Source organism: Panthera uncia, chromosome B4 (assembly GCF_023721935.1).
Source record: "Panthera uncia isolate 11264 chromosome B4, Puncia_PCG_1.0, whole genome shotgun sequence".
In the NCBI taxonomy this organism is placed as follows: domain Eukaryota; kingdom Metazoa; phylum Chordata; class Mammalia; order Carnivora; family Felidae; genus Panthera; species Panthera uncia.
This window is the reverse complement of record NC_064809.1, coordinates 73,575,642-73,591,426: the sequence shown is the minus strand read 5'-3', so window position 1 is coordinate 73,591,426 and position 15,785 is coordinate 73,575,642. Positions and strand designations below refer to the sequence as shown.

General features: G+C 38.8%; 1 protein-coding gene across 2 annotated transcripts in view; it reads left to right on the top strand.

The window, feature by feature from the left end:
• Positions 1-11,656, top strand: part of CCNT1 (cyclin T1) — a 28,998-nt gene extending 17,342 nt beyond the window's left edge. The window contains exons 7-9 of one of the 2 annotated variants that reach the window (XM_049625358.1): positions 537-700; positions 859-929; positions 9,714-11,656. In XM_049625358.1, the coding sequence (XP_049481315.1) occupies positions 537-700; positions 859-929; positions 9,714-11,117 (1,639 nt within the window). In that variant the 3' untranslated portion in view covers positions 11,118-11,656. Of the gene's footprint in view, positions 1-536; positions 701-858; positions 930-9,713 lie in introns of those variants that run through there. The other variant, XM_049625359.1, reaches the window with a different exon arrangement.
• The last annotated feature ends 4,129 nt before the right edge of the window (positions 11,657-15,785 follow it).

Sequence of the window (15,785 nt, the reverse complement as noted above, 5' to 3'; positions counted from 1 at the left end):
CATTTTTGAAGTAAACCATCAATCAGCCACATTCACAATTAAGAGAGTGATTGTCTATTCGTTATTTTAAGTGGACCAGACCTGTGATTGGCAAGAGACCAGATAATTTTAAGGGGGTTTTAAGTATTTGGTTTAGGGGTTACACATAGCCAAAATCTTACAATTTTCCTTAAGTTCTAAGCTTCTTCTCAGAAGAAGCTTATTTTAATAGATCCTTATTTTAAATAACAGAGTTCCTTGTCTGTTTGGTTTTGGTCCTGGTCCTGAGGTTCTTGTCCTTCGTCAGTATGTGGATTGAGTGATGTGTAGCCAAAATGTTTAGAAATGTTACCTGAGTGGGCAGGTGGGTTAATGGAAAGTCATGTTGAGTGCTGGATCAGAGCACTGGATATTTCTTGCCCTTTTTACTCCCCAGTGGTTTTTTTTTTTTTTTTTTTTTAACTTTTTTTTTTCTTTTTAAATAATGGAGAGTTTTAACTTTGGGTTCAGAATTGAGAGCTCATGACACTCTCTTGTTTCCTTCCCTCTGATGTCAGCCTGCATTTGACCACATTTAGCCTGCAGTACACACCTCCTGTGGTGGCCTGTGTCTGCATTCATCTGGCTTGCAAGTGGTCCAACTGGGAGATCCCAGTCTCAACTGATGGGAAGCACTGGTGGGAGTATGTTGACGCCACTGTGACCTTGGAACTTTTAGATGGTAAGTTTTAGAGTAAGGGACCTTTGAAAGCACTTGCTCTTGATCTGTCACATATCTGGCCCAAAGTGACTTGATTCAGAAGAAAATAGTTAGTTGAGGTTATTCTTGGTTTTTACTTGTGCTTTAAGTTTTTCTCAAATGTTCTATTTCATTTGTAGAACTGACACATGAATTTCTACAGATTCTGGAGAAAACTCCCAACAGGCTCAAACGAATTCGGAATTGGAGGGTAAGAATTTTTGCTGTCAGCTTGCGGTACAAAACTATTTTTTTTTCTTTTGACTGCACGGTGAATATAGCAGAATTGGATACGTACCCCATGTTTGGAATTTTCCTTTTCTTAGTTATATACTGATAGCTTCATAGCTTGGATACTGGCCCAGAAGTCCATGGTGGTAGGTAATAGCAGGATTTATTTTGTGTTGTGCAACTCCTGTGATATAGTCAGTTAGCAACATTGGTTGAGTGTTTTCTGTGTGGAGACTTTTGGGAAAAGTATGGCTTCTCTGAGTCATAAAAGTGTTGACTTCTGGTACAGGAAAGATGGAGTTGCAGGGTTAGAGCTGGTATCATGCTGTCTTTGACATTATTTGCTTTTTAAGTTTGTTTTTTTTTAATGTTTATTTATTTTTGAGAGAGAGACAGAGCATGAACAGGGAGGGGTAGGGAGAGAGGGAGACACAGAGGATGAGGCAGGTTCCAGGCTCTGAGCTGTCAGCACAGAGCCCGATGGATGTGGGGCTCGAATTCACGAACTGTGAGATCATGACCTGAGCCAAAGGTGGACACTTAACCAACTGAGCCACCCAGGCACCCTGACATTATTTGCTTTTTAAATGGATTTTAGAACTTTGTTTTTATTTAGATTGTAGGCTAAAGTTGTATTTCAAATATTTTTCAAAGTTTTACTTATGCATAATGGAATCTTTTTTCCCCCTAGTGTCAGATAGAAAGTTTGTTTTAAGATGTTCCCTGCATTCTCAGAAATCCAGATTGATAAACTTAATTTCATTCTTCTGAGCTCAGTGAATTGTAGAAAATGAGTTTGCCTAGGATTCAAAGGAGGCTTATGAGTACATAGGTCACCATGGTAATCACATCACACCTCACCAATATTTCTGGAATTTGCTTTTGGACTAACTGCTGTCCTATGCAGTCATAAGGCATAGACGTTCACAAATGGATTTTAGATATGCACAGATTCACTTTTTTAATTGCCTGTAGCATTGGTATAGATTAATGTAACTTTTTTGGCAGGTGATAGAACACCTAACGAGATTGACCCCTTTAGCAAATTTTCGCATATACAGTACTATATTGTTAAACTACAGACATTATGTTGTATAGTGGGTCTCTAGGACTTACCTTGTATAACTGGCACTTTGTACCCTTTGACTAACATGTCCTTGTTTTCCTCCTCCCCCCAGGCCACTATCTGTTTTGTCTATATGAGTTTAACTATTTTAGATTTCTCATATAAGTGAGATCATGCAGTGTTTTTGTCTTTCTGTGTCTAGCATATTTCACAGCAAAAGGCCTTCCAGGTTTGTTCATATTATGGCAGATGGCTGGATTTCCATCTTTTTTTCTTTTTAATTTTGGTAAAATACATATAACATTAAAGTTACCATCTTAACTATTTTTTTTAATTATTTTAATGTTTCATTTATTTTTGAGGGAGAAAGAGAGAGAGACAGAGACAGCAGGAGCAGGGGAGGGACAGAGAGAGGGAGACCCAGAATCTGAAGACAGGCTCCAGACTCTGAGCTAGCTGTCAGCACAGAGGCCGATGTGGGGCTTGAACTCACGAACCATGAAATCATGACCTGAGCCAAAGTCAGACGCTTAACTGACTGAGCCCCCAGGGGACCCCATCTTAAATATTTTTAAGTGTATAGCTCGGTAGTGTTAAATATATTCATATCGTTGTGCACCCATCATTACCGTTCACCTCCATAATTCTTTTCATCTTGTAAAACTGGAACTTTATACCCATTAAATAACTACCTATTCCCCCTCCCCCAACTCCAGCCATTGATAACTACAATTATGCTCTCTGTCTTTATGATTTGACTACTGTAAGTACCTCATAGAAGTGGAATCATACAGTATTTATCTTTTTTTTTTTTTAATGTTTATTTCTGAGACAGAGAGAGAGAGAGAGAGAATGAGTGGGGGAGGGGCAGAAAGAGAGAGGGAGACACAGAATCTGAAGCAGGCTCCAGGTTTCAAGCTGTCAGCACAGGCCCCGATGCGGGGCTCGAACTCACAAACCGTGAGACCATGACCTGAGCTGAAGTCAGTCGCTCAACTGACTGAGCCACCCAGGCACCCACAGTATTTATCTTTTTGTGGCTTATTTCATTTACAATAATGTTCTCAAGGCTCATCCATGTTGTAGCTTACTGAGTTTTGTTTCTTTTAAAGGCTGAATTATATTCCATTGTGTGTATGTACCACATTTTCCTTAACTATTCATCTGTTGATGGACACTTGGGTGGCTTCCATATTTTAGCTATTGTAAATAATGCTGCTGTGAACATGGGTGTACAAGTATTTATTTCTTCAAGACCTTGCTTTTGATTCTTTTGGTTATGTACCCAGAAGTGGAATTGCTGTTTTTAATTTTAATTTTTTGAAGTGATTCTTAAATTTTTTTAATTAGAAAAATAAAAAAAATTTTTAAAGTTCAGATTGTTCTTTTTGTTGTTATCTGTGCCATTGATATTATATCCAGGAAGTTGCCAAATCCACTGTTGTGAAGCTTTTGTTCTGTGTTTTCTTCTAAGAGTTTTAAGTTCTGTATCCATTTTTGAGTTAATTTTGTATGTAGTATTAGGCAAGGGTATAATTTCATTTTTTTGCATGTGGATATCTAGTATTCCTAGCACTGTTTATTGAAATGACTATCCTGTAGCACCTGGATGGCTCAGTTGGTTAAGAGTCTGACTTTGGCTCAGGTCATGATCTCGTGGTTCGTGGGTTTGAGCCCTGCATTGGGCTCTGCTGACAGCTCAGAGCCTGGAGCCTGCTTTGGATTCTGTCCCTCTCTGTCCCTCCCCTGCTCATGCTCTGTCTGTCTCTCAAAATAAACATTAAAAAAAAAAAAGTATCCTTTTGCCGTTAAATGGTCTTGGCACCTTTGGCAGAAATCATTTGGCCATATATTGCATGGATTTATTTCTGGGCTTTCTATTCTGTTCATTTGTCTGTATGTCTCTTTATGCCAGTACCACACTGTATTACTGTACAGTGATTACTGTAGCTTTGTAGTAAGTTTTGAAATCAAGAAGTGTGAATTCTCCAGTTTTGTTACTCATTTTCAAATTGTTTTAGCTATTTGGGGTCTTTAGAGATCCCATATGAATTTTAGGGTAGCCTTTTCTATTTTGCCAAAAAACATCATTGGGATTTTGGTGGGGATTGCATTGAATTTGTAAATTACTTAGGGTAATAATATTCACATTTTAACAATATTAAATCTTTGAATCTAGAACATGGGACGAGTTTTCATTTATGTCTTAATTTCTTTCAACAGTGTTTTGCAGTTTTAATTGTACAAGTTGTTATGTTAGTCATTCGTTTTTGTTTTTGTTTTTGTTTTTTTTGATGCTATTGTAAATAGAATTATTTCATTATTTCCTTTACAGATTCTTCATGTATAGAAGTGCAACTGAATTTTATGTGTTGACTTTGTATCCTGCTATTTTGCTGAATTCATTTTTTTGTGTGTGTGTGTGTTTTCTATGCAAGATTATATCATCTGCAAACAGATAATTTTACTTTTTTGCCAATTTGAATACTTCTTTTTCTTGCCTAGTTCTTTTATTTTTATTTTTTTAAATTTGAGTGTGAGAGAGAAAGTGTGAGTGTATGCGAGCAGGGGAGAGGGGCAGAGGGAGAGAGAGAATCTTAAGCAGGCTCCACACTCAGTGCTGAGACTGATGCAGGTGTGGATCCCATGACACTGGAATCATGACCTGAACTGAAATCAAGAGTCACATGCTCAACTCACTGAGCCACCCATGTACTTCTTGCCTAGTTGTTGTGATGAGAACTTCTAGTACTTTGTTGAATAGGAGTGGGCATCCTTGACTTTTTCTGTATCTTAGCAGAAAGGCTTTCAGTTTTTCACTGTTGAATGTGATATTTGCTGTGGGTTTTTTGTATATGGCTTTTTTTTTGAGGTAGTTTCCTTCTAGTCCTAGTTTGTTAGGTGTTTTTATCATGGAAGGGTATTGAATTTTGTCAGATGCTTTTTCTGTATCTAGACGATCATGTGGTTTTTTCCTTTATTGTGTTTGATGTATTGCATGGTTGATTTTTGTATGTTGAACCATTCATGCATTTCAGAAATGAATCCCTTTGGTCATAGTGTGTATAATCCTTTTAATATGCTGCTGATAAATTCTGTTTGTTAGGTTTTTTTTTTAATGTTTATTTTTGAGAGACCGAGACAGAGAGAGACAGAGTGTGAGTGGGGGAGGGGCAGAGAGAGAGAGAAAGACACAGAATCTGAAGAGGCTCCAGGCTCTGAGCTGTCAGCACAGAGCCTGATGCGGGGCTCAAACTCACAAGCCGTGAGATCATGACCTGAGCTGAAGTCGGACGCTTAACCGACTGAGCCACTCAGGCGCTCTGAGTTTGTTGTATTTTGTTGAGAATTATTACATCAATGGTCATAAGGGATATTAGTCTATAATTTTCTTTCTTTCCTTTTAATGTTTATTTACTTTTGTGAGAGAGAGAGAGAGTAGGGAAGGGTCAGAGAGAGACAGAGATACAGAATCTGAAGCAGGCTCCAGGTTCTGAGCTGTCAGCACAGAGCCCAACACGGGGCTCAAACTCATGAACCGTGAGGTCATGATCTGAGCCAAAGTCAGACGCTTAACTGACTGAGCCACCTAGGCGCTCTAGTTTTCTTGTAGTGTCTTTGTCTGGCTTTGATATCAGGGTAATGCTGGCCTTATAGAATGAGTTGAGAGGTGTTCCTTCCTCTTCAAATTTTTGGGAAAATTTAAAAAAGATTGGTGTTACTCTAAACGTTTTGTTGAGATTCACTAGTGAAGCCATCAGGTCCAGGGCTGTTCTTTGTTGGGAGTTTTTTTTTTTTTTTTAATTGATTCAGTCTCCTGACTAGACAGATCTGTTCAGATTTTCTACACTTTATGGTTTATTCTTGGTAGGTTTTGTGTTTCTAGAAATTTGTCCATTTCATCTAGATTATCTAATTTGTTGGCATATGATTGTTCAAAGTACTCTTATAATCCTTTTTATTTCTGTAGAATTGGTAGCAATGTCTCCACTTTTATTTCTGATTTTAGTGGTTTGAGTCTTCTGTTTTTTTCTCAGACCATTTAGCTAAATAAAGGTTTAACTTTTTTGATCTTCTCAAAGAGCCAACTTCTAGTTTTATTAATTTTTCTCTATTATGTTTTCTGTTTTGTTTATCTCTGCTCTAATCTTTGGTATTTCCTTTCTTCTTGCTTTGGCTTTAGTTTGTTCTTTTTTCTAGTTGCTCAAGTTATAAGGTTAGTTTGTTAATTTGAGATCTTTATTGTTTTTTAAATGTCAGTGCTCATAGCTATAAATTTCTCCTTTAGCACTGCTTTCGCTACATCCCATAAATTTAAAAATTATTTTTTTAATGTTTTATTTTATTTTTGAGAGGGAGAGACAGAGTGCGAGCAGGGGAGGGGCAGAGAGAGAGGGAGACACAGAATCGAAAGTAGGCTCCAGGCTCCGAGCGGTCGGCATGGAGCCCAGTGTGGGGCCCGAATTCACGAGCCATGAGATCATGATCTTAAGTCGGACGCTTAACCAACTGAGCCAGCCAGGCGCCCCCATCCCATAATTTTTGATAGTTGTGTTTTTGTTTTCATTCATCCCTAAGTATTTTCCAGTTTCCCCTTTGATTTCTTCTTTGATCCATTGGTTGTTTAAAAGTGCTGTTTAGAGGCGCCTGGGTGGCACAGGCAGTTAAGCATCTGACTCTTGGTTTTGGCTCAGGTCATGATCTCACGGTTTGTGGGTTTGAGCCCCCCATTGGGCTACGTGCTGGCAGGGCGGAGCCTGCTTGGGATTCTGTTCCCCTCTCTCTTTGCCCCTCCCCTGCTTGAGCTCTCTTTTTCTCTCTTAAATAAATAAATATTTTTAAAAAGTGCTGTTTAATTTCCACAATTTTGTGAATTTTCCAGTTTTCCTTTTGTTACTGATTTCTAACTTTACCCTGTTGTGGTCAAAAAAGTTAATTTGTATGGTATCTGTCTTTTAAAAATCTATTGAGACTTAATTTGTGGCCTCACATATGGTCTATCCTGGTAATTGCCCTATGTGTACTTGAGAAGAATGTTTATAGTGTTGTTGGGTAGAGTGTTTGTTCATATATGTCTGTTAGAGCTAGTTGGTTTATTTTTTAAATTCTGTTTATCTTTTGTTGGTTTGTTCTGTCCATTGTTGTGGGTAGGTATTGAAGTCTGCACCTATTAGTGTAAAACTGTCTTATTTCTTCCTTCAATTCTGTGGGTTTTGCTTCCTGTATTTTGATGGTCTTTTATTGGGTATGTAAATGTTTATAATAGTTATAGTTGTTGTATTGAGCCTAGTATTAATATATAATGCTCTTTTCTCTTGAAACCTTTTTTATTTTTTTTTTGAAAACTTTTTTGGTTTTAAAGTGTATTTGTTTTATATTAGTGTAGCCACCCTTGGGGGGTGCCTGGGTAGCTCAGTTAGTTAAATGTCCTACTCTCAGTTCTGGCTCAGGTCATGATATCACAGTTTGTGAGTTCGAGCTCTGTGTTGGGCTCCAAGCTGGTAGTATGGAGCCTGCTTGGGATTCTCTGTTTGCTCTTCCCCCACTCACACACCCATGCAGTCTCTCTCTCTCTTTCTCTAAATAAATAAATAAACTTAAAAAATTTAGAACCTTAAAAAAAAAAAAGTATACCACTAGCCACCCTTGCTGTCTCTTGGGTACTGTTTGCATGGTGTATTTTTTTCCCTCCTCCTATTTTCAAGTTTGGGTCTTAGGATCTCAGTTGCTTGTAGAGAGCGTATATATAGTTGGACATATGTTTTTATGCATTTTGACAATTTAATCTATTTACACTTAAAAGTAATTATAAATGATATCATTATGCTTATGCTATTTGTTTTCTATATGCCTTATAGTTTTTTGTCCCTCATTTCTTGCATTACTGTCTTCTTTTAGGTGATTTTTCCATAGTGAAAATTTTAAATTCTTTTCTCATTTCCTTTTGTGTGTATTTTATGGCTATTTTCTTTGTGGTTCTCATGAGGATTACATTTAACATCATAAAGTTATACTAATTTGAATTTATATTGGTTTAACTTCAGTAACATACATACAAAACTCCTCCTTTTAGCTGTGTCCCCACATCTTTTGATTGTTGGCTGTCACAAAGTTGTATCTTTAAACATTGCATGCCCCCAGAACATAAACTAATAATCCTTTTAGATGCATTAGGCTCTTAAATTATATAGAAACTAAGATTTGAATTACAAACCAAAGTTACAGTAATAACTAGCTTTTACACTAATAATTGTGTTTTTTCCCTTAAAATGTATTAAGTCTCTTAAATCATGTAGGAAACAAAGGCACAGTTATAGACTATTTTTTTTGAATTTTTTACTATGTTATTTTGAGAGAGAGAGAGAGAGTGAGCCCCCTTCATGGGGCTCAAACTCATGAACCGTGAGATCATGACCTGAGCTGAAATTAAGAGTCGGGAGCTCACCCAACTGAGCCACCCAGACTCCCCTAAGGGAGTTATTTTAAAGTCTTTGTGTAGTAGATCTGCCATCAGGTCTTTTCCAGGGGCATTTTTTTGTTGATTTATTTTTTTTCCTTATGGGCCATACTTTCCTGTTTCTTTAAATGCTTTGTGATTTTTTTGTTGAATGCTGGCCATTTGAATCTAATAATGTGGTAACTCTAGAAATCAGATTCCCAGGGTTTTCTGTTTTTGTTATTGTTTTTGGATGTGGAGTGGATTTGATTTTGTATGGTGTCGCTGATGAGGATCAGCCTGAGGTGTAAACTTAAGGTATTGTCACTTCTTTTCTGATCCTTTCCCTGGGAATGTGTGGTCCAAGTTTTCTAATGTCTGGCTCCCCAAAGGGGAAAAAAGCAAAAAATGAAGAGGAGAAAGGATGCACGTGCTTCAGATCCCCTGGAAGTTACTTTAGCCAGAAGGGGAGGAGCTTGCAACAGTGGAGGGAGGCACAACAACAGTGGCTGCCTGCCTCTTGGTCTGTACCTCTGTGATCAGAAGCTGCAATCAGGGGTCAAAGCACAGAGCTTGATATTTGTAGGATAGTCTTTTGCTGGTACTGGCTTCCCCAAAGTGTGTGCAGGCTATTCCAGGAGCAGGTGCACAACTGCCTTCATTGTGGCTGGGGTAGGAGATGGGTAGTTGCTGATGTGCTGAGAGATGAAACTGATATAAATTAACCTCAATTTACTGTCCAAGGCTTGCCCCAAAAGTTGCAAGCCTTCAACGGACTCCAGAATAGTTACATCAGACAGATTCTGCCAGTCCAATTGTTTTCTAGGTGGGGAGACAGATTCCTGGTGCTTTCTACTCTTGACATTTTCCCAGAATCCTCCTCTTTTTTTTTTTTTTTTTTTTTTATGGCTAAGCACAATTTCATTGTATGTAAGTACCACATTTTGCTTATCCATTCACCCATCGATGGATGGACACTTGGGCTGCTTCCCTATCTTGGCAGTTGTGAATAGTGCTGCAGTGAACATGGGAGTAAAGAGATCTCTTTGAGATCTGTTTGTATGACTCTTGATTGAAGGTTTTTAAAATCTGACTTCTAGTGGTTATAATTATTGATCTCAGAGTAGCCAACTGCCTGTTCAGTATCTGAAACTTCCAGTGTTTCAGCAAGCAGTCTTCTTATTTTAGGTTGTGCTTATTTGTTTTTGTTTTCCATTTTATAAATTTCCTGAAGTAAAGAGATGTCATCTGCTTCATTCTAGGCATGCCAGGCTCCCAAGAAAACAAAAGCAGATGATCGAGGAACAGATGAAAACACTTCGGAGCAGACAATTCTCAGTATGATTTCCCAGAGCTCTTCAGACACAACTATCGCAGGTTTAATGAGCATGTCAACTTCTACCACAAGTGCAGTGCCTTCCCTTCCAGCCACTGAAGAGTCATCCAGCAACTTAAGCAATGTGGAGATGTTGCAGGGCGAACGTTGGCTGTCCTCCCAACCCCCTTTTAAACTGGAACCTGCTCAGGGTCATCGGACTAGTGAGAATTTAGCACTTATAGGAGTTGATCATTCTTTGCAACAGGATGGTTCGAATACATTTATTTCCCAGAAGCAAAATAGTAAGAGTGTGCCATCAGCTAAAGTGTCTCTGAAAGAATACCGTGCAAAGCATGCAGAAGAGTTGGCTGCCCAAAAGAGGCAATTAGAGAACATGGAGGCCAATGTGAAGTCACAATATGCATATGCTGCCCAGAATCTTCTGTCACACCATGATAGCCATTCTTCGGTCATTCTGAAAATGCCCGTAGAGGGCTCAGAAAACCCTGAGCGGCCTTTTCTGGAAAAACCTGACAAAGCAGCTCTCAAAATGAGAATCCCAGTGGCAAGTGGAGATAAAGCTGCCTCTTCAAAACCAGAGGAGATAAAAATGCGCATTAAAGTCCATGCTGCAGCTGACAAGCACAATTCTGTAGAGGACAGTGTCACAAAGAGCCGAGAGCACAAAGAAAAGCACAAGACCCACCCATCTAATCATCATCATCATCATAATCACCACTCACACAAGCACTCTCACTCACAGCTTCCAGCTGGTCCTGGGAACAAACGTCCAGGTGATCCAAAACATAGTAGCCAGACAAGCACCTTAGCACACAAACCCTATAGCTTGTCTAGTTCTTTCTCCTCTTCCAGTTCTACTCGTAAAAGGGGCCCCTCTGAAGAGACTGGAGGGGCAGTGTTTGATCATCCAGCCAAGATTGCCAAGAGTACTAAATCCTCTTCCATAAATTTCCCCTTCCCTCCTCTTCCTACAATGGCCCAGTTGCCTGGGCATAGCTCAGACACAAGTGGCCTTCCCTTTACACAGCCTAGCTGTAAAACTCGAGTTCCTCATATGAAACTGGACAAAGGGCCCACTGGGGCCAATGGTCACAACACAACCCAGACAATAGACTATCAAGATACTGTGAATATGCTTCACTCCCTTCTCAGTGCCCAAGGTGTGCAGCCCACTCAGCCCCCTGCATTTGAATTTGTTCATTCTTATGGTGAATATCTGAATCCACGGGGTGGTGGAATGTCCTCCAGGTCTGGCAATACAGACAAACCCCGGCTCCCACCTCTACCATCAGAACCTCCTCCACCACTTCCACCCCTTCCTAAGTAAAGAAAAAGAAGAGGAGAAAAAAAACTTCCATAAAAACAACTTTTTTTTTTTTTTTTAACTACTGATTCTGGACTAAGGAAATTACTTCCCTCATGAAATACGTCACCCTTCTTGGACTAGGGAATAAATGAATATTGACATGCAGGTGGGAGGGTGGTAGAGGGGCTTGGTTATATCTACTGCCTCAGAAATTTAACTATTTTATTATAGTTTTTACTGGTATTAGAGAGGTGAGAATGTGTTAAGCTGTGAAGGATTAAGAGTACTTTCTCTGTTCTTGGCCTCTCCACCTCCTAATTAGATCGATTAGAGCTGATGTCTTCCCTCTTCTTGCCAGGACTGAAATACGGAGGGTTGGTTTTATCAAACAGTTGTGGATCCTTTTGGTGTTTAATATTATCAGAAGAGAGGAAGTATTTAAACGTCAAAATCTTTTAAGAGACTTTTAAAAATAATTTAAAGAAAGTAAGTTATCTGTTTAGTTTTTTTTATATCATTGGGGAGGGGATAGGGATTTTGCTGTGTGTATGAGATACATAGCAATGACTCCTGGGGGGTGGGATTGGAGGGTGGGGGGTGTGTAGGGGGGATGGGAGGGTAGGCTTTGGCCTTGAGTTCTGATAGGCTCCGGCCACTTGAAGTGTTGAGACCTTTAAGTGTGTATGTAAGTGTGGGTATGTGCGTTTTTAAGTATGTGTGTTTAAAAATCATGTTTTATCTTTCCCTCCCTGTCCCTCACCATTTTCACTTCCCAACAGTCTACTAGAGAGAACACGGTGTGGCCTTTAGAACATAAAGGAAGGAAGAGGCATGTGTTTAACATGGTATTTTCCCATTTCTTTATGCTGTAATTGACTGGTAGCCTTCTAAATTCTAGTTTGGGCAAGTGTAGCCAGTGGCCTGACTCTGGACTCCATTATAAAAACTTTTACCCCCCTTTTCCTTTTGATGCAGCACAAAGGTGGGGTTGCGGAAGAAGGATTGGAGAGCAAGGCTGGCTTCTGCCCTACAGAATTGGGTGTGTCTTTTTTTCAAGTTGGGCTTTGGGAAAGTGTTCAAGTGAGAGCAGTCTCAGGGTCTCTGAAGGGAAGGGGGATGTGCTGTATATCCTGCCTATGAAAGCCCAGACCATATATGAGAGTAGTTCTGGGAGAAGCCATGGAGCTAGAGGATACTGAAAACAATGAAATTGTGATTGGGTATTTTTAGGATATTGTGTTTTAAATTACATTATGAATGTAAGACTTGCTTTTTATCTGTATATCTAAAGGGAAACAGCTGCATCCTTAATTTTTGCAAACCTATATGACTTCAGAGATTAGAGCTTGTGAATTTAACAGTACTGGTGTCATGAGGGTGAGCAAGCCTAGCCCACAGGTACAGATTGTTCATCTTTGGTGGCTTTAGCTTCTAGGCAGAGGTTTTTCCGGTTTCTAAGAATTTTTTTTAAAAAAATGGATTAGGAGTCCTATTCTTACGGGTGTTTGACTATCCCAGATTTCAGGATAAGTGGTATTCAGGATCCTAGCACTCAACACTTTTGCTGAGGAAAAAAATTTTTCAAGGGGCTAGAAAGCATTCTAAGCCAAGTTGTGTAACTGAAAATGCCACCAAGCTACAGATCATTTGATGTGATAGTCTTTGGTCTTCATGGTATTTCTTGCTATGGAAAAGATGATGCAATTTGAATTTGTCTTCTTGTTTTTAACGCAGCTTCCTTTACCAAATATTCTTTATAGAGAAATTGAATATTTTTCATTGGAAGTCATAGAGAGACAGGAGTTGTACATGTGCTGCTGCTTGCCAGGAACAGATTGGGGAGAAAACCGAGGCAATTGGAATTGTTGATGCACTGGCCTAATGTAGGAAGGAATTTGTACAGTAAACTTTAAGGTGAATTAGTGTCCTGTATCTCTGCATATTTGAACTGTCTAGAGTGCCTGCCATTGCTGTGTAAAATGAGCTCTCTGCTGATCTATAAACCAGTAATACTTTTGACTTGGAATGTTACTTCGTTTTTACAGATGGCATTTTCCTCTTTCTCCTTGATATTTTCTGTGTTGTGCTATGTAATTGGTAGATTTATGATGTGCTTACTAAATCTAGGCTATTTGTTTAGATTTTGTTTGGTGGAGTCTGCTCTCCTTCCTGACCTTCCCAAAAGTTTATTTAGTTTGGATTTGTGTCTTGGTGGAATTGATCACTGATTTGATTATGAAAATACCTTTTACAGTGTTCAGTTTTTCTCATCAAATGCCACATATTTTCTAATCATATGCACTCCCTTCACCACAGAGGCATACATATCCATTTGGCCTCCGAGCCGTTCTCCATGGCAGTCTGTAGTTAGTTCCTTAGACCTTTTGTCAGGAGTAAACTAGAAAAAGTGCTTTTTAGAGCCTGAGGGCTGCTTTCTGCTGTGTAGTCTGGCGTTTGCACTAGTAGATCATTGCTGATATAGGTCAGTTTAAAGACTTCTATATTACTGCCTCCTGATACTGTTTTAAGATACCTACAGTGTTTGCTTTTAGATCTGTTCATATGTCATGAATGTCCTATGTGCTTTGCATGAAGCTGCTGGATTTGGGTTAGCAGATGTGCCTGTCAGCTAGCATGCATGTTGTTCAAATTAACATAGACTTAGGCTTCAAAGGGTAGTGTGGTTTCTAAACTCTGTGTTTTCTCTATGCTCACACCTTCAAAGGGTGAGAATGGGATTTATACATCCAAAGTTAGTCTAGTTAAACATGGGTTTTTTTTTCTCCTTTTAACCTAGACTGTCAAAAGGATAAGTGGTGGTAAGCAGTCCCGGAGCTTCAAGTTCTATATAAATCTCATTACTAAAACCTTGCTTGACTCTCATGTTGGCAAAAACAAACACCTGTGGAATATCCTTAGAGCTTTTAATCAGATACCTGTGTTGCTGTTGACTGACCTCTAGTGAAGCATTAATTTAAAGCTAAATTGGTCTTCTGCAATATCAGTTATGCTTTTTGGGTTTAGAAAATACGTAGGACTTAGTCTAAGTTTCTCACTCATGAATCAATGTGTTGCAATATCTGAGACTCTCAGTTTCTTTTTTTTTTTTTTTTAAAGATTTTAGTATTTTGATTCAATATATCCTTTGTCATAGTTACGTATTATTGGCTTCACCAGGGTTGATAGAAAAAAAAAATTTAAATCTCCAGTTGGAAACAGCAATGGATTAGGGTATAGAAATAAAATCATGGTAACATCAGTGCTTGATTTCCTTAAACTTTTGCTACCTAATTCCCCGTATTGAAAATGTATACCCCTCATACTATGCTTCTGGACAAAGGCAATTAGAGGGATCTTATCCCAGTATGGTAGGATTTTGTGTTTCCCACAGAAACACAGGGACTGTGGGAACTTGGGAACAAATCACTTCTTTAAAGGATTATTCTTTTGTTGATAAGTTGTTTTGATACTAATGGTAGGAAAAGGGATATTCTAGAACATCTTGAAGTTGGAATACAAATGTTATTCTCTTGGGTTTAGGAGAATTTAAGCAGTCTATGCAACCCCTCACATGGTGAGAAATAAGCCCTCCGCAGTCCCACTAAGCTTTCAGTGACTTCAGTACCTCCCCAGATTTCCCATGTTGCTGCTTTTTAACACCCAGCTTTTAACTGAGGTTTGCTCCTGATGGTTTAAGAAATGTTCATGTTCTATCAGAATATCAAGTTTTATTTTGTCGTTTTATCCCTCTGTGGGTGTGAGTTTGAAACAAGCATGGTACTGCAATCCTACCTGATAGAGTGGCCTGGAGTGAGAATTATTTTCTAAGTGGGAGACCCTTCCATTTTAATGTTTCTAAAGTTTTTAATATGAACTTGGCATTGGAAAAGGGAGGGAAAGAAAATGAATGTTTACTAAAAAGCAGTGTCTGCTCTTCCCCTTTGTGAGTGCATATTTATGGTTGAATTAAAAGAAGAGAAAGACTCGGGTTTTCCGTTGCCACGTTAAGCGTGGAGAGGGATGCTTGACAGCATGCTAATTGAAGCCAGAGCAAGTATGTCTCCATCAGGTTATCAGGAACTCTTCAGTCGAATGCTGAGGAACTAACTGATTAGTGGTTGATCACATTGGAAATTGTTGTAAGATGGAAGTGCTGTCTGGGTTAAGCACCCAAAGAAAAGAATGCGGCAGCCTAACTTAGTGTTAACCTAGGTTTCTGGATTTGAAACTGACCTTTCCTTATCCTGTTCCACACACCTGAAACTGTCCGTTTTCTTATCAGACCAAAGAGCAAAGAAGAAAAAAAAAAAAGTAAAATACTTTACCAATCTATGTCACTCAGGTACAATTTTGTGGTAATATTTTTGTCTGTTTTCTTTGTATTGCTCTTAAGAGACCTTTCTCAGCATACTATTCTGCTGTTGCCTCTGTCCTCCTTGGGGCACCTCAGTTCTGGATGCTACCCCTGGGATCTCTACTGTTGTTATGTGATTGATAGGATGTAAGTGACCATTACAGTAAGGGCTCTTTGTAAAAAAATTCAAAACATTTTTAAAAAATTTAAAAAAGGATGTTGTATACATTTTATAGTCTGGCTATCAGTTTGATATCTTGCTGTCAAGTATGTTTCTCAATATGTATTTATCCATCCCATCAATAAATGTTAATGATAAAACACTTATCTGATTG